At 32.6% G+C, this 24,606-nt stretch overlaps 1 protein-coding gene across 1 annotated transcript in view; it reads left to right on the top strand.

The window, feature by feature from the left end:
- MDGA2 (MAM domain containing glycosylphosphatidylinositol anchor 2) overlaps window positions 1-24,606 on the top strand; it is a 920,428-nt gene that overhangs the window by 564,090 nt on the left and 331,732 nt on the right. Inside the window, exons 4-5 of the mRNA XM_069596115.1 lie at window positions 3,975-4,171; window positions 16,750-16,882. Of these exons, the coding sequence (XP_069452216.1) occupies window positions 3,975-4,171; window positions 16,750-16,882 (330 nt within the window). The remainder of the gene's footprint in view (window positions 1-3,974; window positions 4,172-16,749; window positions 16,883-24,606) is intronic.

Genomic DNA, 24,606 nt, shown 5'->3' with positions numbered 1-24,606 from the left:
TATATATGTATTAGCGTACTGTATTGGTGTTTTTCTTTCTGGCTTACTTCACTCTGTATAATCGGCTCCAGTTTCATCCACCTCATCAGAACTGATTTGAATCGGTTTTCTTTGTTTACTACTTTCACTATTACATCTTTTTTAGATTTTTAAAATAGTAATACAAATAACAGACAGAAATGTCTTATACTGTACAGGAAGGTAACCCTGTGTTATTTGTTTTTAAGTATAAAAGAATCATCCTGGAGTTTTCTGAAATAGAAATTCCTAAACATGGGTGAATCTAACAGGTAATTCTGCCAATACAGTGTTCTGTAAACCATTGTCATAGGATTGGATTCTCACCTGAAACTCATCCAAGTCAGGGAAGAGCATGTTTAAACGATTGTTCAGCTTTGGTCTATTCTGACTACAATTATGGACACCACTACCTAATGTGAAAAGAGCTAGGGATGCATCAATGAATGGAAGTTGAAAACTACAATACTGTTAACTATTTAGAATCCAAAGAGCATTATCATCATTACCCTGTTTCTCATTCAAATCTGTTTTGTTCCAGAACTTTCCAGCTTCAGATTTTTTTTAACAATATAACACAGTTAATATCTCTAAAAAGAAACTGTAACTAATAGAAATTATGTTTTGAACAAGAGAAAATAAGTTGCTTACAATGGACTCACAGTACCTTTTTTTCAAGCCACTAAGATGGAATTCAGCTCATCAGTCTCCTGTAGGGTTTGATTTATATGTAAAAAGCCTAATCATCAAACAAGAGACCATTTGATGGAATTTAAAGACCTTTAAACATTTCATGGTAATGATGCTGTGATCCCTGAATACTCCAGCTTATTAAAACCAGGCATATATTCCTGTACAGCTAATAGAATGAATATAAACTGAAAGTTCCTACAGCTTTTCCAAAAAACCAGCAATTGTTCTATAAATTTTCACTACCCAAATTAGAGGCCATTGAGGTAGCTGTGTAAAAGATTCTAATGTTGGAAAAATAAGAGTATTGCAAAACTAGATATCTGAATAGGGCTGTCAAGCAATTCATATGGGAAAAAAGCTTTTTAAAAACTGGGTAAATTTGGAATTTTGTTCTTTATTTTGATTCCTTAAGGAAGCACTTAGTTTTCCATTTTAGTTGCCTTTTTATTATTTTAACACATAATTATAAACTTGTGTGTGTGTTTATTTTAGTTGAAGTATAATTGACATATGGCATTATATTATTTGCAAGTATACAATATAATGATTCCAATTTGCATACATTGTAAAATGATTGCCACAATAATTCTAGTTACTGTCTGTCATCATACAAAGTTACGAATCTGTATTCTTTATAATAAGAACTTTTATGATTTATGCTCTTAGAAAGTTTCAAACATGCAATACAATTGTTTTAAACCTAATACATCCTTGATTTCTTTTTCTCTTAAGAACTTGGGATATGCTGTATCAGAGGTTGGTAATCCGTGCAGACTATGGCCTATGAGCCAAATCTGGCTGTGGCACGTGCATTTGTCAATGAAATTTTATGGAACTCAGCAACCTTCATCCTTCATTCATTTACCTGTTGTCTTTGGATGCTTTCCCATTATAATGATAGAGTTTATCACAGTTGAGATAAAGACTGTGTGAACCACAAAGCACAGAATATTCATAAACTGTTTCCAGAAAATATAGGTTAAACCTTGTCATGGATACTGGAGAAGGAAATGGCAACCCACTCCAGTATTCCTGCCTGGAGAATCTCATGGACGGAGGAGCCTGGCAGGCCATGGTCCATAGGGTCGCAGAGAGTCAGACATAACTGAAGTGACTAAGCACACACGTCATGGATACCCCTTTTTTAAATTAATTTTTATTGGAGTATAGTTCCTTTACAATATTGTGTTAGTTTCTGCTGTATAACAAAGTAAATCACGTATATATCCCCTCGTTTTTAGATTCCCTTCTCACAGAGCATCTAATAGAGTTCCCTGTGCTATACAGTAGGTACTCATTAGTTAGTTATTTTATACATACTAATGCATATGTGTCAATTCCAGTCTCCCAATTCATCCCACTCCCTCTTCCCCTTTTGCTGTCCGTACATTTGTTCTCTCCATCTGTGTTTTTATTTCTGCTTTGCAAATAGTTTATGTGTATCATTTTTCTAAACCACACGTATAAGTGATATTATATGATATTTGTTTTTTTCCTTTCTGACTTACTTCATACAGTATGATATTCTCTGGGTGCATTCATGTTGCTGTGAGTGGTATTATTTAATTCTTTTTAATGACTGAGTAATATTCCATTGTATATATACACCACATCTTCTTTATCCATTCCTCTGTTGATAGACATTTAGGTTGCCTCCACGTCCTGGCTATTGTAAATAGATCTGCAATGAACATTGGAGTGCATGTATTTAATATCTTTTTGAATTATGTTTTTTTCTAGGTATATGCCCAGGAATGGGTCATTTCATAGTTCTATTTTTGTTTTTTGAGGAACCTCTATACATTTCTCCGCAGTGAGTGTAATCAATTTACATTCCCACCAAAAGTGTAGGAGGGTTCTTTTTTCTCCACACCCTCTCCAGAATTTATTGTTTGTAGATATTTTGATGATAGCCATTCTCACTGATGTGAGGTGATACTTATTGTAGTTTTGATTTGTATTTCTTTAATAATTAGAGATGTTGATAATCTTTTTGTGTGTTTATTGGCCATCTAGATGTCTTCTTTGGAGAAGTGTCTATTTTTTGGTAGATCTTCCCCTCATTTTTTGACTGAGTTGTTTATGTTTTAGATAGTGAACTGCATGAGCCGTTTTTATATTTTGGAGATTAATCCTTTGTTGGTTTTTTGTTTGCAAATATTTTCCCTAATTTGAGGGCTGTCTTTTTGTTTTGTCTATGGTTTCCTTTGCTGTGCAAAAGCTTTTAAGTTTAATTGCATCACATTTGTTTACTTTTGTTTTTATTTTCTAGGAGATGGCTCAAATTTACATCAAGAGTGTTCTGCCTCTGTTTTCCTCTAAGAGTTTTACAGGATCTAGCCTTACATTTAGATCTTTAATCCATTTTGAGTTTATTTTTGTGTATGATATTAAGGAGTGTTCTAATTTCATTCTTTTATCAATAGCTATCTCATTTTCCCAGCATCATTTATTGAAGAGAATATGTTTTATCCATTGTATATTCTTGCCATTTGTTGGTCATAGATTAGGTCACCATAGGTGTGTGGGGTTATCTTTGGGCTTTTTATCTTGTTCCATTGGTCTGTATTTCTGTTTTTATGCCAATTCCATACTGTCTTGATTGCTGTAGCTTTGTAGTATAGTCTGAAATCAAGAAGTCTAATTCTTGTGAATTTTTTCTTTAGGATGTATGTAAACCAGCAAAATTTAGTTCCAATATTCAGTAATAGAAATATTAATGCATTTTAATAGTACCTTCTGCTAGTACATTTTAAATCAGCCAATGTGGAATATAAAATCTGAGATGAAGCAAAATTTAATCTGGTGCAAGTTCATATTTTCTTACTACAAAGGTTATAATAATTTATAAGCATAAATTATTTTATTTTTAAAATATATGTTATGAATAATTGGAAAAGGAAATATGGTAAAGTTAAGAGTCAACTGAGATGCTTGGAAATTTTTTCTATGACTATAATTCATTGGCTAACCTCCTGAATTTTCTGATCTCTATCTTGGAACTCTGTTTTATGTGGCTGTTGACAATGTATTAGAAATATGTAGTCATTTGTACTATTTCAGCAAATAGAGATCTTAAGAAGCAACTGTTCTTTCTCGTTACTTTCTATCACTGAAAATTTATCTGCAAATGAGCAGATAAAGTGAAAAAGAGTCTAGTTAAAAGTAATACATTCAATTAAGAAAATTAATCTTTGGTTAAGTTTTATACGTTCAGTACTTTAAAGCCATATAACTCATAACACTATTTTTATGTTTTCTAGATTTGGATGATCCAGTAGTAACTGTTCATCAAAGTATAGGTGAAGCTAAAGAACAGTTTTATTATGAGAGAACAGTGTTTCTCCGGTGTGTTGCCAATTCCAATCCACCTGTGCGGTACAGCTGGAGACGTGGCCAGGAGGTATTACTACAAGGATCTGATAAAGGCGTTGAGATTTATGAACCCTTCTTTACCCAGGTAGGAACTGATGTAATAGTATTTCCACCCCACTGCTGGATATTTTCCTAACTCTGGAAGCATTGCAATACTTCAAATACTTTTCTGTTTGAAAAGATAGTTGTTGTTTTTTTTTAAAGCAATATATATTTAGTTGAAAGATCAGAGGACTCAAATAATGAAAAACAATTTGTTTGTTTGTCATGTAGTAGCTACATGCATCAAGTTACTTCTTGAGAACAAGTTAAATGTATATGTCCTAAATATTTCTTTGTCCATAGGTTTGGCTGGATTTCATGCTAAAGTCCATAATTATACATTTGCTCTCTGCTTTATTTTCCTTTTTTGTGAGAAATAGTTCTTAAAATATTCTGATTTCCACGTTTGCAATGGTAAATTCATTTTAAGAAAATGAAGAAATGTATTTGAAATATGTTTGGTTTTGGTTTAAAGGGGAAAAAAATCTATCAAAATTTCTTTGTTCTTTTTTGATGTTGGCTTAGTTTAAGAATAGAATCATAATTATATAAAAGTTAATATATCTTGGTCATCAAAAACTTATTTAATAAAAAGAACATTTAAATTAATTTTATATACTGGGCAGGTAATATGGAACATTCTTTTGTAATGCATTTTTTTAAATTTTATTGAAGTGTAGTTGATTGAATTAATGCTTCTTGAGGAGACATGGAAGTTGTGGGAATATTTGAATGCTGTAATTATAAAGACATTTTGACATTTACAAAAGAACACAAACCTAACTAACAAAGAAAATATTTTAAATTTAAGAAAATGTACTTGGAAAAAATTTCAAAATAATTGTGATTATTATTTTTTTAATTATATAGGTAACAAAATAAACAAGAATCTGACTACGCTGTTAAAGTTTGAGGCATCAAATGTCCATAAGGAGAGAAACATATAACTAAATTTAAAATACTATAAATATTCTAACTTCAGAATGTTAAAGATTTTTACATTTCACATCCCAGCCCTCCAATAATATAAGATTATCCTGAGATTATAAATTCCCCATCATCCCATTTTTATTAAATGCAGCATTAAATACATATTGCAGTTCATTATGAAATTTTTTACTAAAATTCATTGTTTTTGTTAGCAAAATAACTGAAAAATTTGTTAACACTATTTAGTATCTTGATGTCCCTAAGGTTTAGAAATCTGAATAAATGATCACCTATCATCTATTTGCTTCTTCTATTGTCAACTTCTTTTAAAATATGGATGTTGTTAAAATTCATAAAGCATAATTTTCTGTTCACATGATATTTACCATACTAAGGCAATTCTAAACACATATTCACTAAGTACTGAAGCACATATTCACTTCAGCTTCTTACTTGAAGAAGGGTCTTGTCACTTAAAAATAAACACATGGGTCTTGCCCAAATTTAGGGGAAACTTTAATGTTTTCCAAGTAATTAAGACTTTGTTTTAAAGTTTTAAATAAGCACAATCAAATTTTTCATTCATTCCTTTAAATTTGTTGCTGTTTCTGTGTTAGCAATTCAAAAAGTGTATCTTAAAGAAGCTCTCAGACTTGTAGCTGTTGATTCTGTCTTTTAAAAGTTACTTATTTTCTCTTCCTTCTTTATTTTTCTCCCATTCTTTATGAGAAAAACAACTTTTCAATTTGAACATTTCAATACTGATACTTTCTTTGATGTGGATATTATACTGTGCTGCATAACACATGCTTTTTCTGCTTTTTACTGTACTGGGAACTCTGCTGTTTGGACCCTCCAAATTAATTATCTTAAAAAAGTGTTTAAGAAACAAATTGTTCTTAAAATTCTGTGCTCTGGATTCACCGGCTGTAACTGATAATTGCCAATAGCATATAATTTTAGCTTCCATTTTAAAATGTCTTTCCTGCCTTTGGTTACTTGATTGTTTTATCTCTGCTCCTAAAATGGCTATGTATTTATATCTGTCTTAAAAATTACATAGAAGCAAGAAATGCTTCAATATTTTTATGTTATATATGTACTTAATTTGTCAATATTAAACGTATTTTTTTTTTGTAGGCAAGATTGATAAAACTGTCAAACAGCAGCACATGGAAAGTACTTATGACCACAGAAAATGTTGGCTTTCTCATGGACAAATGTTATTAATTGTCTTTCTTCATACTACACAAGCTGATATATTGCACACAAGTCCAAGTATTGTGGCCTACAAGACCATTTTTGATCTTGTTCCACCTTGTTCTTGCTTATCTAACCTCCTATACCTCATTCACTGTTCTAGTCACACCCACTATAGACATGCCCAGGTTCTGCATGTTCTTGATTCCTCCAATTAGAATGCTGTTTAGATAACATGGCAGGGATCTTCTTAACACTGAGAACTCATCACCTGAGAAAGGCTTTCCCTGACAGATCTATCTGAAGTAACATCTCTTCCCTTTCAGTTACTCATCCCTAAAACTCAGTTTTTTTGTTTTCATTTTTTCTACAGCACTAAAATTATAAACTTATTTGTATATCTGGACATAAACTCTTTTCAATAACTCACATGGTGACTGACACCCTGAAGAATCTCAGTGAATATATTGAGCCAATATTCCCATGAAGATGTCTGGATTTTTAACTATGGAATGTGTGCTTAGTCACTCAGTTATGTCCTACTCTTTGTGACCCCATGGACTAAAGCCCACCAGGCTCCACTCTCCATAGAATTCTCCAGCCATGAATATTGGAGTGGGTTACCATGTCCTCCTTCAGGGGATCTTCCCAACCCAGGGATTGAACCCAGGTCTCCTGCATTGCAGGTGGATTCTTTACCATCTGAGCCACCAGGGAAGCCCAAGGAATAGTTAAAATTATTAGTAAATCCTGAAACACTCTGTAACTCTTACTTCTTTTTCCCCACTAAAGAAAGCTTAGTGAAATGTGAATGAGAATGATATTAAAATTAAATCAATTTTAGTGTATTTAATTTCTGAACTGTTGATGATTTTCTTGTTGTAATTTTTAATTGATTTCTAGTCTAATTTTACTGGGTAGGAACGTTTCAGTCCTTAGAAGTTGAGACTTGCCTGGGATGTATTTCCTTGAATGATCCTTATGCACCCACAAATTGTGATTCCAAAATTGTTGTTTCAGTTGGGTCATATTTGTTAATTTTGTTGTTTGTGTATTCTACATATTTCCTGATTTTTTGTGACTGCTGTTCTAAAAGCTGAGAGAATTTAGTTAATGTCTATGACTTTGACTGTGGATTTGTTTCTTTCATCTTCATTTTTATCAATTTATGCTTTTTATATTTTGAAAATATATTCCTAGAACTTGCAAAATTAGAATTTTTATATCTTCTTAGTGGCTTATCTGGAGTAGGAAATGGCAATACACACCAATATCCTTGCCTAGAGAATCCTGTGGACAGAGGAGCCTGATGGATTGCTGTCCACAGCGTCGCACAGATCAGACATGACTGAAGCGACTCAGCATGCATGCATGCATGCATGCATGGGAGAAGGAAACGGCAACCTGCTCAGTGTTCTTGCCTGGAGAATTCCTGGGACAGAGTAGCCTGGTGGGCTGCTGTCTATGGGGTTGCACAGAGTCGGACACGACTGAAGCGGCTTAGCAGCAGCAGCAGCCGTGGATTATCTGAGTGTATTATTTTTCTGATATTATAGCTTCCTGGTAAGCTATCACTCAGAAATGTACTACTGGCAGTGTTTCTTGCCTTGTGTCTGTTTCGTCTGTAATCAATTTAACTATATACACTTTCCTTTGGTTGGTGGGCCTCTTTAGAGGGTGGGGGAGAGTAAAAATATTCATCTCTTTACTTTCAAACTTCATATTTGCAACACATTGCTTACAACCAGAATATAGATTTTTGTTGTTGTTTTAAGCCAGTGGAACTATCTTAATTTTTAGTACATTTAATCCAATGACGTATTTTTTTCTTTAACCATGTTAGGCTCTTCTTTTATTTTACTTCTTTTTCTTCTTGCCTTCTGGGTTTATCAGATATTTTAACTATTCCATTTTTATCATCCATCTAACTAAAATTTAAAATTATCTTAATAGCTTTTATTGGCCACCTTAAAAAATTACACCATGCATGCTTATTTATTTATTACTTTAGCACTTCTTCAAGAATAATAGAACTTCAGAATAACTTAGAAATATCTACCCTTTTTATAGTTTATGCTATTTTTTGTCTAGTACTTTAATTCTACATATATTTTAAAATCAACAAGATTTTTTTTGTTCTTTGAAAAAATCATTATTCATTTAAATTTACCAATATATGTCCTTTTTTCCATTTTGCATTGATTTATGTGTAAGGAAACATTTGAGCTTCAGTTCTTTGCAGTTGGATATACATGTGTTCTAGAAATATTTATTGAAAAAGTCTTTCTTTCATCACTGAATTCCTTGGCACTTAAATTGAAAATCAATTGCCCCTTTGTATTAGAGTATTTCTGAGCTATTTATTCTGTCCAATTGATTTATTTGTCTGTCTTTATTTAAATACTACACTGTGTTAATTCCTATAGCTTTATAACAAATCTTAAAATGAGAAAGAGTAAGTACCATAACCATGTCCATCTTTTTCAAATTTGTTTTAGATGTTTTCACTTCTTTGTATTCCCACTTAAGTTTTAAGATCGTATTGATTTCTGCAGAAAGTGTGATAAGATTTTGAGTGAAGTTTTGTTGAATCTGTAGATCAATCTGAGAACAAGCTGAGATATGAAAGCTATAGAGTGGAGGATGATTGATATTGGCAATGTATTAATACCAAGCAAAGAAAAATCTAACCTGCTCCATTTTGGTTTTACCTCTCTATCATGTGTAGTATTGTTCTATGAAAATTCAGGAGTATATATAAGATTTTTCAATACCATTTTAAAATTTTTTAGATTCTGCTTTGAGTATTTTCATGTATATATGGATATTTATCATAAATGCATGGGAAGCTAATCATTTGTTTAAGAAATTCTCAAGGATTTATTTAAAATGAATACCTCTTGGGTTAAGGGGTGCGTGCATGCTCAGTGACTCCTTTGCATCTGACTCTTTGTGACCTCATGGACTGTAGCCCACCAGGCTTCTCTCTCCAAGAGGTTATTCCAGTCAGAATACTGGAGGGATCTTCCCGATCCAGGCATCAAACTTGAGTCTCTTGTGTCTCCTGCACTGGCCCGCCAATTCTTACCACTGTACCACCTAGGAAGCCAGTTTTTGTTTTCCCAGTGGTCCATAGTATGTTTACTGTTGTGCAGGAAACACAAATGCAGATGCCTCCTAAACTATCTGATACCATAAATATGTGGTCTGTGGGGGCTAGTATGAAAATAATAGCTGGTTAGGCTTGCTGTATGTGCCTGCTTTTTTAGAAAACAATATACGACCTGTTGCTTTCAGAATTCTATATCTGACCATCAGGGCTGCCATTTTGAAGTTCTGCTTGAGTCCACAGTTTCTTCAGGAGGGGAGGACACATATGATAACATTACTACTTTTGTACAATTGCAAATATAGGGAATTATAGAATAAGCAGGATTTCTCTAAAAGTTATCTTGTATGAAAAAACTAGAATTTACACATTGAGAATTCCAGGGCTCATTCCAGCCTCTAGGGCACATTTTTATAATACAGACACATAGGATGTAAAGAACATTTATTTACAGGAAAAGAACATTTGTTAACCCATGAATTTATTTGATAACAAACAGCATTCTCTTTAGTACCTTCTAGCTGCATTGGAAATTTGGAAGCATGGTGAACTGTGATCAACCAGGAGGAGAAAGGAACACAGTAGATACAGCTTGTGGTCTTTATTTTTGCAATGATAAAACAAAAATTTTATGTAGATTCTAATTTACAAAGTTAATCATACCTAGTTGTTTTTCCCTACATTGAAAGGTAACTCAAACATTTCTAAGTAACTATTCAGAATTGTGTAATTGAAATGAAAGCATCAATTATTTGGGGTATATATCATAGTTGCTTTAGATTTAAAATTAGCTTTGCTTTGTATCCTTAAATTGCTTCCCAATATTGAGGGTTTTTTTGTTTTGTTTTGTTTTGCCTTCCTGTAATGCCTTTGCAGTTCTTAATGAGATAGGAATGGTATTTAGCAATACTTTTCTTTTTGCTTATCAGTCTACTGTGTATGTATATGTATTCTTATGTGTTAATGATTTCTTAGACTGTTGTTTCCCAAAAACCGCTATGTGTACTTTATTAGGAAAAAAACTTTCCATTTTAGTTTTGTTTGTTTTGGAGCACTGCAGTGATATTTTAATTTATTTTCATAGACCCTAAGGCCGCTATGGCTCCATAGTGTAAATAAGATCCAGTTAAAAATGACTGAGATCTGTTTCGTACAAGGTTCAGGCACCTCTCTATCAGAGATACAGAGGTTACTAGGCAAGGCTCCTCCTAACTTTGATACTACAGGGAGAAATCAAAGAGAACATTCAAAATGGAAAGCAATAGCATGTATAATATACAGAACGATGATAATATCTTCAAAGATTGGCCACCCCTCTGGTTGGCTGGAATAGTGATTGGTATATGGGGGCAACAGTGGACCACAAAGCTGGAAAGATATATTGGGACTATATATACTGTGGATGGATTCGAATGACAGATCATAATCTGCTTGTTTTTAATATTAGAGAATTACATTTGTTTTAAAGATATTATGTTTTGCTGTTCAATAACAATGTCTTGTTTTTAATAAAATAGAATTTCTAAGATAACGCGATACATGTGCCTCACATGCACGTTCACACTAAGTTAATAACTATATCAACTTAAATTGAATATTTATTTTACCATACAGTAGAAACACAGAACCTTGACTGCACCTTTTTATAGATCATGCTCCCAGAATGAAATTGATCTGTGTTCCTGAGGCAGCTATGAATTAATAAGCATATAAGTCTAAGAGGAATAATTATGCTTTTCATACTTGCACTCAATACTAGGCATGCTGGACAGCATATATTGTTATCTATTTAGAAATAAATAAAGTAATTAACTTTTAGAGCTAAAAAATGAGTGTGAATTGATTTTTTTTCTTTTTATTGATATATGAAAGTAAATATTAAAAGAAAGTTCAAATTCCTTTTCTAAGTAAAATAGCAATACTGTTTCAGGTTATGGATATTGTTTCATTAGGCAATAATCACCTTCGGTAAGGGGGTTCCCTTTATTTATTTTAAAAGTAGTTTTAAATGTTTAAATCTACGTGTTTCAAATAATCTTGTGAATATTAAAAAAACTTGTACTTAAATTTTACAAAACACACGTATTCTTGCTATTTCTCCAGAGCTTTTATAAAGATGTTCATGACATCATCTTGTGCATTGTAATTACACCATCTAATTGCAAGACTGAACATATTTACATCAATTATGTAATTAGTTATAATTAGGCTAATTAGACTAATTATACAATTAGACAATGATTAACTGAAAATTCCTTTTTACAAATGATAGAAATTCATATGAAAATATAAATCATTTTAGTTCAACCCAAATGATTCTCCATTCATATGATAGCTTAACCTTGGGAGATGGTGGACCTAGAAGTCACAGTAGGTTATTTCTCCATTCCATCAGTCATTCTCATGTGTTCACTTTGCTGCTCTGATCTGCATAAGAATTAACTAGGATATGCTATACATAAACCATTATATTTATTGAACCATATCTGTTGGTCTTTAAAAGGTAGGAATCATCTCAAAAGTAAAGTTTTAAAAACTCACTATCAGTACCTAGTTTATAGTCTTTATTTTTAGATAACATAAATACTAGCAGCATTTCTAACTACAAGAACTTAAGTATATATAATATTTCAAGAATGCATTCACTATAAGAATGACCTCTTTATTTTAACAGCCAGAGCTTCAATGCTATTGGTTTGAATGTACTTGATTGTTTCATCAGTCCCTTGGGGCTTGTTTCCTATTTATCTTTGCTTGTTAATAGTGGACTGTGCAGTTCTTCTGTGGATGGTCCCTAACTCAGCTTCTTAAATCTATCATTCATCTTACCCTACTATTAATTTTTTTTTCATTCTTACTATTAAAATTAGAGTCAGCGTGGTTCAAAAATTTTTTACCGAATACATTATGTTCAGAACAATGAGTTGGATCTATTCTTGTATTTTTTAAATCTTTATTGGACTATAATTGATTTACAGTGTTGCATTAGTTTCTGCTGTTTGTGTGTGTGTGCTCAGTCATATCTGACTATCCAATCCCATGGACTGTAGCCCTCCAGGTTCCTCTGTCCATGGACCTTTCCAGGCAAGAATACTGGAGCAGGTTGCCATTTCCTACTCCTGGAGATCTTCCCAACCCAGGGATTGAACCTGAAGTAAACCATCTTTTTGTATACATATATCTTCTCCCCTTTGGAAATCCCTGCCACCTCCCATCCCATCCATCTAATTCATCACAGAGCACTGAGCTGAGCTCCTTGTGCTTTACAGCAGATTCCCACCAGCTATCTATTTTACACATGGTAGCGTATGTATGTCATTATTTCAAGGAAGAGTTTTCAAACTAAAAATCTCTTACCTCTGCGACAGTCTCTAAAAGTATATTTTTCCTTCATGCTTTTTATTTTCTGAGTTAGTGTCTTTGATCTAGTTATACCAGTTGTGTTTGTTTACATGGTTATGTATGTTTCTTGTAGTTTGCATTGTATATTTATATCAGTATAAATCCAAGAGAGAACAAATTCAATCTGGAAATGAGAGACAAGTCTAACTTGTTTGTTGGCAAAATATGAAGTGGCTTTTTTTGGGGTAGGAGCTCTGTATTGCAGGAAGAATAGAAGTCAGTAAAGGTAAATGACAATAAAAAGAAGAGTCAGAAAGAATTAGAAAACCAAGATAGAATATCTTAAGAGATCCAGATGGGGTGTGGAGACATTCAAGTGCAAGAGTGTAATGGCTAGCAAACATTGCAACTAAAAAGAAAGGAAAATTTGGAAAAGCAGGATTTCATTAATTGCAATACTATTGGCTATTTTTCCAAAAGTGTGTGTGTTTTGGCTTAGAAATTTGTTAGGTATCTATACACACACACACAGAAGTCGCTCAGTCGTGTCCAACTCTTTGCGACCCCATGGACTGTAGCCCACCAGGCTCCTCAGTCCATGGGATTTTCCAGGCATGAATACTGGAGTGAGTTGCCATTTCCTTCTCCAGGGGATCTTCCTGACCCAGGGATTGAACCCTGTCTCCCGCATTGTAGGCAGACGCTTTACCGTCTGAGCTACCAGGGAAGTCCATCAAAATCACAGAAGAGTAGTAGTAAGTTTCAAAAGGATGTCAGTTGAGATCTTTTATAGATGAAATCTACTTCCTAGAACATAAATGCTAATTGAAACCATGATAATGCATCAGATTGCTATAGAAAAATAGTATTCATAGAAGTTTGCAGACTAAAATTTGTATAATAGAAAATGAAATAAATGTAACCAAAATGTGTCTAAATTATTTTATTTATAATTTTTTACCTACACACAAGGTGCTGTCAAAATAGCAAAGGTAATCTAAAGTATTAGAAGGAAGTGGAGAAGGATACACACATAAAAAGGAAATGAAGATTTATTAAGATTTATTGAATTTTAACAAAAGAGATTATTAGTGACATTGGAAGTTTCAGTGAAGTGTTGAAAAAATATCCAGAAAATATAGATTAAATATAATTTGCCAGTGGAAACAGAAACAAGGAATACTGGCAGAATATAATCAATTCTATGTAAATAAAGAGACTTTATCATTTAATATGCATCTGAATGGCACCATTTATTCTTTTATATAAGAATTGTTATCACTGCCTGGCTTATTTTAGAATATTGACTATATTTATTAATATCTATTGAATTCATGTCAGGCGCCAAGCAGAAATAAATTCTGGGAAAATAAATATGTATAAGCAAAATGCTGAGTGCTAAAATATAAGTATTCACAGTACTTTTAATTGCAAAAGAATGTGTTTAAAAAGTATCTCACCTATGATAAATCCTCTGCTAAGTGCTTAGGACATACTGCTGAGAACAAGACAGACATAATCTCTGCCCTCTTGGTACTTACTAGCAAGGGGGGAACATGGCAGAAAATAAATCCATTACCAAAATAAGTGGAAAAAAGAAACTGTGTTATAACAAGGTATAAGCAGACCTCCCAGAAAGCGTTTCCTCTTTTTCCGGAAAGTAAGGAAAGACCTACCTGTGGAAGTGAGGAGTGTTGGGATTGAAGAATGAGACAAAGTTGGTTAGGCATAGAGAAGTAAGGAACCAGGCATGTGCAGAGGGTCTGTGGCCACAGGAAGCTGAGTGTGTGCAAAGCGTTAGGAAAATGAGAGGAGACAGGAGAGGCGAGGAAAATGCAGGTCCAAAGGGCTGACAGTCATGTTAAGAATTATTATGTTTATTTTTAAGAACAATAACATGCCATTCCTTTGATTTAAGCAGAGAGAGGGCATAATCAGATTTCCATGTTGAAAAGTCCTGATTCTAGATTAGATGATCATATTTGTTTGGATTCTTAAGCTATACTAAGCACAATCAGAAATTTCTCAGCTGAATGTTGGGCTTAGAGCATTATATTTAAGTATAAATAAAAGAATGTTCAATATTGAATGTGTTGCAAGGTCAATAAGAGAATCTGAGATGGAGATACTGAATATATGAATATCAAATAATAATTGAAAATCTAAGATTCCTGTTGCTAAAAAAGAAAGAGTAAATTTAGAGGAATAGACTTGAAGTCTACTTTGGGATATGAGTTTTAGGTATCTACGAGACATAAAAATATACAAAATTGATGTAAAAATTTTGCTGTATACATCTGAAATTGAGACAATTCTGGAATAGAAATAAAGACTTGAAGAAAAAGGCAGAAATATAGGGCTTGCAGTATAAATTCATCAGCAAGGATAAAATCATTTAAGGAAATTTTATAAAGTGTGATTAACTGTGAAACAAATAGAATTCCAGAGAATACCGACAGTCAAGTGTTAAGGGGAGAAAGAAAAGAAATCTAAGCAATGATATTCAGAGGTACAAGGAGGAAGATATAGTTCTTGTTCAAAAAATTATCTGAGTCAACTGGTTCTAGTATAACATATTCTTTCTCTATGCTTTCTAACTAAGCACCCTTTTATATGCATTGTATATAGATAACATGAAAGCTCTGTAATATATTGAGAACATGTTTTAAATATAAATTCTAGAACCACAGACACTGACTCTGTATATTCTGTGGGGTGTATTTGCATCTGCTTATACAGAAAAAATGCAATGTCTTTTTTACAAAAAATTTAAGATATGACTGTTTATCCTAGTGAGGAAAATCCTAGTGTTTTAAGGTGTGACTGTTTTAAGACTGAATGAAAGGTGTTAGCCAAATGCCTATACACACTGAAGAAGATTCATTTGACATTTCGAAAACACTGTGTACCTACCTATGCTTTTTTTTGGGGGGAGGGGTGGTTTTTTCTTTTCTTTTCTTTGGCAAATGAACAGGCCATGTCTTATGTATTAAATCACTAAGTATTCTGATTCTTTTGAATAATGTATGAAAGTATTGCAATTTTTAGGACTTGAATGAAGTCCTTAAGTAAAATAAAAGAAACACATGGTTCTGTACAGATGTTATCTGGAAAAATTAACATTTTGAAAATTGCTATACCAAATGAGATGTCATTGGGAGACATTTTTACCATCTCCATAATTAAGTTACTTGTGAGAGGAACTATTTTGAGAGATGCATTAATAACTTTAGCTGGTAAAGAAAAAAATCCCAGGAGACCTTATTTGAATTGGGCAAGTTTTTTTTTTTTTCATCATCTTATTGTTGTTGGTGGTTCTTTTTATCTTCTGAATAATTTCAGTGTTTCTGTATGGGCTTTTTGGTTCATCAAGAGTGGATAAGACATTTTTGGCAACTTGCCTAATTTGAATCTATCTGCAATTCTGCAGATTTACTCAGGAGATTTAGACTTTAAATTCCTGAAAGTAAAGTAACAAGAACAAAAATAATATAAAAACATCATGAATACTCTTTAAATGCAGTTTTAGATCTATCATCTGCCATTGTTCCATATACACAAAATATTTATGTATATAAATTTAATTATCTATCATTAGATTGACTTCATTAACTTTGTTCTACCAACTGTGTTTCATTTATTGTCTCATCTTCAGAATCCTTTTCTTTCATAACATTTCATGTTGAAATCTGCATAGATTACACTGTTTGTTGAATAGACTCCATTATTAAGTACACTGTTCTGATCTTTGCATAATAATTTGCATAACTACCACCAGAAATAGATCCCCCCCCCCTTAGGAAGCTGGTTTGCAAAGAAATTGTTATGAATTTTCATTGCTGTTTGTTAGTTTTTATCTCCAAGCACATTGCAGTATGATTTTTAAGTGCAATATATTTTTAAAATTTAGGGCATTTTTCTTAAATAACTGACAATCTTCCATATTCTGATAATATGATTTAAAATATAATGTTATGATTCATCCATTTATTAATTCGGTCACCACTGACTTTTTCTAATGACTTTTTCTACATTTTCAGGGTGAAACGAAGATCTTAAAACTAAAGAATCTTCGACCACAGGACTATGCTAATTATAGCTGCATTGCTTCAGTGAGGAATGTATGTAATATCCCTGATAAGATGGTGTCATTTAGACTTTCCAATAAAACAGGTATGGAAGTACAATCTGAATGTTTTATGTTCCTTATCCACAACAAATGTTGTAAAAGTCTCTATAACTTTTTAACTGACCAAACGATTTCTATAGTATATGTAGGAACAGTGTCTTTTCTTTCCAGAAAATTCTGTGATACATGAAAAATTTTTTATAATTGGAAACTGTAAAATTTAACTGCAATAGGATCCCATGTAAGGCATTTGTTTGTATAGCAAATCAAATTATTATTCCTTAAAATAATGCTTTCCTAGATATCACAAATCAGCCTATATTTTGTTCAAAGAAATTTCAGAGAAATACTAGATTTTTCATATGAAAATTTATGCTCCAAGTTGCTAAAAGTGTTTCGTGATTCCAAAGCTGAGTAAAAGAACGTTTCCCTTACTCCGTTTCATGTCAAGAAAGCTAATTGGTAATTTCATGTAGGTATTTTTAGGAAATTATTTTTGTAGAAAATGTCAAAAATCAACAAGATTTCCACTTAAGTTAGCCTGTGTTTAGTAATATAGACCTCAGAATAATTGCAAACATGTTGAGAAGAAATGCTTGAATGAAAAAGCAAAGAGAGAGCATGTGAATGAGCTACTTTTATAAGTTTGTATATAAAAAATCACCATAATAAATTAGAATTTGAATGCATTTTGAGAAATTTTCAGTGGCAATTATTGAGTTTTTGATCTTGTGTTATTATATTAAAAGTATAGAACTTTAAAAAGTGCTTTACCCATTAACAAAAACCTGGAAAACTAGATTTTGGTGTTCTTCAGTTTAGGTCCTGGGTCTGCCACTTATTAGCTCTTATTAGATCTTGTTGAGCAAGTTACTTTACTCTTCATTGCCCCAGTTTCCTCATAAACTCATAAAGTTATAGGAAGGGATTTATGAGTTAATGTATAAAGAATATAGGACACATTTATTTGTTCCTCTGACAGTGAGCTAGTAGTCAGCAGCTCCATCTACTCATTTGGTAGAAATTTTAAATCTAGGGCTTTTTGGAAAGATGAAAAAATTGTGTGCTCATACTTTGACCTGTAAAAGGTCGGTTTTCATTCCAATCCCAAAGAAGGGATGCCAAGATGCCAAAGCATGTTCAAACTATTATACAATTGTGCTCACTTCACATGCTAGCAATGTTGTGCTCACTTCACATGCTAGCAACGTTATGCTCAAAATCCTTCAAGCTAGGATTTAGCAGTATGTGAACTGAGAACGTCCAGATATACAAGCTGGGTTTCGAAGAGTTGGAGGAACCAGAAATCAAATTGCCAATATCCTTTGGATCATGGAGAAAGCAAAGGAGTTCCAGAAAATCATCTACTTCTGTTTTGTTGACTATGCTAAAGCCTTTGACTGTGTGGATCACAAGAAACTATGGAAAATTCTTAAAGAGATGGAAACACCAGACCACTGTATGTGTCTCCTGAGAAACCTGTATGCAGGTCAAGAAGCAACAGTTACAACCAGACACGGAACAACCAACTTGTTCAAAACTGGGAAAGAAGTACAACAAGTATATTGTCACTCTGCTTATTTAATTCTATGTAGAGTACATCTGCTTTTTTAACTTCCATGCTGGGCTGGAGGAAACTCAAACTGGAATCAAGATTGTAGGGAGAAATACCAACAACCTCAAATATGCAGATATTACTTTAATGGCAGAAAATGAAGAGACCTCTCGGCTCCATCCTGGATGCCTGAACCATGGTTACTCCATTTTGATTTTTAAATGCGCCCTTTTTATTAATGATTAAAGCAAATGTGCAGTGCATGTTGACAGACGATAATGCAGGCTGTTCTAGTTCAAGCCAGATCATGTGTAAGCCAAGCTGACTTCACCATATCTCAATGTGTGTGAATATTTCTTCCATTCAGTGAAATGGGGAATAGCATAATAGTGGATATATTATTACTTATGTTACAGCCTTGCACTTGGTAAGTGCTTTATTAATTTAAAAGTATTTAATGTTTATCATTTCAGTTTATATTTATAACTACTGAGATGTAAACAGGTGGATTTTTTTAGTTACGTGTTTTTGCATCACATGACACATAACAAATTGGCCTACAGCAATTAAAATATTTTCATTTGGACCTACTGTATAGCACCAGGTACTCTGCTCAGAACTGTATAATAACATATAAGTGGGATAAGGATTTGAAAAGAATATATATATATATATATATATGTATAACTGAATCCCTCTGCTCTACGCCTGAAACTAACAGAACCTTGTTCATCAACTATACTCCAATATAAAATGAAAATTTTTTAAAAAATGAAATTTTTGATTTAAAAAGTATCCTCATTGGTTTGTTTTGAGGATGAACTGAAGTAAGACAAACAAAAATTCTTAAAGATTAAAGTATAATAAAATTGCATCTTTTTTTTTTTAATGCTGAACATATGTATGATTTTATTACCTTCCAATTTCCACAGCGAATAAAGGATGGAGACAGGCTTGGTCCCAATGTTTGAAGGGTTATTTTAAAATAGGAGACTGACTAGCTATTCAGATCTTTTTGTGGATCTGAGAAAATGAACTTAAATCTCAGCCATAGTGTTTTATTAGAAATAAATGATTTATCCTAAAGTGGAAGGGAGAAGATTATCACAAGAAGTAATAGGCTTGCCAACTCCTAAAGTCTTGTAAAGCAGCTGGATGACTATTTCCAAGATAATTTTTAAAAATCAATAGCTCAGAAAGCAGAGATTTGACTACATGAAGAACACAAGATCACTTTCTGGTCTATTATTTTTTAAGCAAAAATATTATATATCTAGACTGAACAAACAAACTATTATTCTCTTTTATGAATATTTTGAATATTCTCTTTTATAAATATTTCACAACATTCAGATTGACAATCATTATAAAATGAGCTTCAGAGTTATGGTAAATAAGTGAATTGAAAAATATAAACTAATACCTTGTTTAATTCTTTGTTGACTATAATCAGGTATGTGCCTGGTGTTTTTCATATTCAAATCAGGTTTGCTTAAGCACATTTCCCCTCTGGTTGTGCTCAAAGTTAGAAGAGTCCATGAATTTCAAATAAGTTAAGTTTCCATCATCTCCATGCAAATAGGTCTGTAAACTAACAAATAAGTCCATAGTTTTACTAACATCAGGAGATCCTAAGTTACCACGGCCATAACCAATATGAGAGTCAGATATTTTTAAGTTTTCCTTCCTGTGAATCTCTAAATAAAAAATTCTCACATTTCTAACTCTTAGTGTACACAGTGTCAAGGAAAATGTGTAATTTATTGAGGGAAAAGATATTCTATTATAAATATTGTAATGTTTGATTAATCTCCTTTGTAATATACTTAGGAAAGTATAACTTTGGAAATACTAACAATTTTGGTATAGAGATCAAATAATTTAGTAAAAATGTATATTTTGTACAGACAAAATTTCATTTTAACATCTTTATAGTCAAATAAACTTTTAAATTTCAATCACTCTATCGACTGGACTTGCACAATGCCCAAATGGTACAGCATGTGAAGATGGAAATAATGTCTACTGTGGATGAGGGTTTCTAAAAGATTTTGCAGCAGAACAATTACATTGTGTAGTATAGATTCCTGAGCCTATTCCACATCTACAGAATTAGAATTTCTAGGGAATGACCTGGCAATGTATACATTTTAAACATATATAAATGCTTTGGAAAACAAATGTCTTTATTGTCAGACTGTTTGCCATGAACATCTTACATTTTGTGAATAGAAACTTCCATTGATAAAAATCAATTTTCTAGACCTGCTTAAAAAAGCAACTGCTAGGTGTCATTTTAAAAGTCAGTGTCATCTATAGATTTACCAGTAATGTGTTTTCTTAACTTTTTTACTATGAATTAGCATCATAGTAGAGCTTGAAATTATATATCTGTCATGGAGTATCCAATCATTTGTTGGTCTCTGTTGACTATTTGCCATGCTATGAAAAAGTTTCTGTTATATAAATATTATTTATCATGCTAATCTAGCTGTCTTAGACCTCATCATGAAAAATTCATAGAAGTTTATGAAACATAAGATAGCATGTTTGTTGATTTCAGTTGTCATAATCTTATAGCAGGGTCTAAAAATCGTTTTGATCCTTTTTCAACTCCCTTTTGGAAGAAAATGAATATTACCTTTTGATTGGTAAATTCTTAATGTCCTTGTATTTTTCATAGTTTATTAAAATAAACCTATTCAAATGTTAAAATTTAGAATATTAATAAATGAAAGTATATTTTAAATTATCATAGTTATGGTAACTAAACTGAAATTATGTGTATTTCTAACATGAGGACACCTATAAATTATAATAAAACAGATTTAATTTATTTTAATATATTTCAAGCACTTATATGTTGATGACATGATTTCAAAGGCAAATAAGAATTAAGCATGTTACTTTAGGATGAAATACATATTTTGTACCTACTTGGGAGGTTATGATGAATCCATAAAGAAATGAGACAGGTGGGGCTAATTTTACTAAATTATATAGGTCTTCTGATTCAGTCTGCTCAAATTTGGCATTTATAAAATTATCCAACTAGGATGTTTTCCATAAATGTGTTACATCTAGGAACCGAGTCATCCCAAAAATATTACTGACTATAGAAATATGGGAAACATCTACATCCTCCTTCTCTTCTGCTTTCTCTCTTTCTTCTTTCTCCTTATTTTTTCCTCTCTAATCTGTCCCATTAAATTTTACCATGGAAAAAGAAAGAGGTTAGGAAACATCTGTTCCCTTCATTATATAACCATTATCTGTTCTTATTACTTTATATAACCTGTAGAAAAGTTGTAATGCTCAGCAATTTCTGTGAGACCTAATAGGAAATGTTGTGCATGCTGTAATCTCTTCATGGTAGTTCTCTTCTATGTTTGGAGGAATTTAAATTATCTAAGTGTTATGATAAATAAATAATACTTCAGTTATTGGAACTTTATGGAGTTGTATGTAATAGGAATAGTGTGGACATAAGCACCTTCTCTTGTAAAACAGTATATCCCATTGTCATACATAACTAGTAAAAAGATGAAAAGAAATGACTGGGGAAACTTTTCTGTCATCTGTACCTGAGTACTAACCTCATAAATACTTCTTAGCCATGTGTATATTTGAAGTTCTTTCTGTTAGGTGAGCTCCACAGCATCTAGCCAAACAGGTTATTAGCACCACTTATTAAAAGAGAAAGAAGAAACAGAAGGAAGAAAAAGGAAAATAAATGGAAAAAATGTTTTATTGTTTATATACTAAAATCTTGGGAATATGAATGCTTTAGCAGATTTTTTAAAATTATACATAATGCAGGTTTTCTAAACAACAGTATTTACTACTAAAGACACCAGAAGAATACATGCAATTACTATTACAATCTTATTGATAGGCCATATAATTAGAGAATGAGATGTTTCCTACAACTCTCTTGCATGAATTTTGAAGTTCAAAAGCCTAAGGTTCATATTTGTTTTTCTCAAATTGGAGATTTTATTTAGCTTCCCTAAACTTGTTTTTCCCCTCTTTAAAATAGAGATGACACAGAAATCCATATTATTTTGTTTTATAGGCTGTAAATGCCCTTAAATGAAAAACGTTTAGAGATTCCAGCACATAACAAATCCAATAAATAGTAGTCATCATTGGGCTGTTAACCTTGATAATGGCGAGAAAGAATAAAATTGGTATCATCAGTAATCATGGTGAGATGAGGACAAGAATCTTAGATTTTTGCTAGGATATGATATAAAGCTTCAGTCATTGATTACTAATCTTCAAATAAGTTCTCTATCATTTTTAAATTACTTTTATCAGTGGATAAATTAATACTACTATTTTCCCAAAAAAGTATAATGAATAGTTCTTCTGTCATATGTCCATCAAACTATAATTGACAAAATGTGTAACAGAACTATAAAATGCTATTCTGTGAAAATGATAAGGAGTTGAATAAACTTGCACTTTTGTTGATATGTAACAGATTCTTCATCTGGGTGCTCCATCATTTCCTATGGCAATTGAACCTATATATGCCCTATCCTCATTAATGTAGCTTCATAATATGAGCATACAGATCTTGAGTATTGGTCATTATGGGGCTTCAACTTTGGTCTGTCTGAGACTATTTTCTGAACAGCAATGTGACTCAAATTTTCCAAAATTCTACTGCCATAGTAACAGAAAGTATGCATATTTCTGGGATCTTTCGACACCTGTACATTTTATTGTCCTAGCAGTGAATTTTTTAGTTTCACTACATCCAAAGTGAACTTAGACTGTGAACTCTTATATACAATATTCCTCATAAACTGTTAACTTGCCCAGAAGACATCATAACTCAGATATAGTAGATAGCAAAGCAAAGAAGATTAAAAAAGAAAAAAAAACTTAATCAAATGAAAGGTAACACTATCATAAAAGGGTATAAATTATTGAAATCCTATTTTTAAAAGTGAAAGTGTTAGTCAGTCATGTCTAATTCTTTGCAATCCCATGGTCTATAGCCTACCAGGCTCCTCTGTCCATGGAATTCTCCATACTACTGGAGTGAGTCACCATTCACTTTTCCAGTTGATCTTCCCTACCCAGGAATCAAACCCAGGTCTCCTGCATTGCAGGCAGATTCTTTACCATCTGAGCCACTAAAGAAATATTGTCTTACAACTTAACCAAATACTTTGGAAAGTATGTCAAATAGTCTGTATTTTAGCAAACATCTAGAACAATTCATTGATGTTATTTCCCAGCTTTTCAGTTACTCTTCAAATGCTGCTGCTGCTGCTGCTGCTGCTGCTAAGTCACTTCAGTCGTGTCTGACTCTGTGCGACCCCATAGACGGCAGCCCACCAGGCTCCCCCATCCCTAGGATTCTCTAGGCAAGAATACTGGAGTGGGTTGCCATTTCCTTCTCCAATGCATGAAAGTGAAAAGTGAAAGTGAAGTCACTCAGTCGTGTCCGACTCTTCGTGACCCCATGGACTGCAGCCTACCAGGCTCCTCCGTGTAGGGTGCCATTGCCTTCTCCTCTTCAAATGCTAATAAACTATAATTATAACTAAACAATTTAAAAGTTATTTACAAGAATAAAGGAGTTCAAGTCATGCGATATTTCTTTCAGCAAGTTGGGTGAGATCATGCTAAAACAAAGCAATGGAATTTTTACACTTTAGAACAATTAATTTTTAATTTTAGATTGCAGATTTGTAGACCTTGGCTTAGTACTTAATAAGGTTCTATTGTTCTAGTGAAACTGTTGAGAAATATGTTATTATAGATAATAAATCAGTTGCTGAAAATGCACTCTAAGGTTCTTATATGGTTTTGAACTTGCCATGTACAACTTGTAGTTTAGAATATTTTAATGATCATTCACTGACAAAGTTCATTTGATACATTACTGGATCTCATGATGATATACAATAATTTCCATAAGTGTATGTAACTAATCCCATATTTTTTTTTTTACCCAAAATCCTAGAATAGATTATATCAGTGAACTGTCTTGAGGGTTTCCAACCATCCCAGTTTGTCCTGGACTCAATGAAAGTCTCACATCCTATAATCTCAAGCAAGCTAGTATAATTGGTCACTTAATGATCTAATTCACATGCAGCCTACCCTCATATGGAATATGAGTCTCAATGTCAGTTGTTAACACTGGTTCACATGCAACCTTAAGCAGCTCTACATAAAGAAGCATTTTTGAGA

Source organism: Ovis canadensis, chromosome 7 (genome assembly GCF_042477335.2).
Source record: "Ovis canadensis isolate MfBH-ARS-UI-01 breed Bighorn chromosome 7, ARS-UI_OviCan_v2, whole genome shotgun sequence".
Classification (NCBI taxonomy): Eukaryota; Metazoa; Chordata; class Mammalia; order Artiodactyla; family Bovidae; genus Ovis; species Ovis canadensis.
The sequence above is the reverse complement of the archived record's forward strand: the minus strand, read 5'-3'. Positions and strand labels throughout refer to the sequence as shown.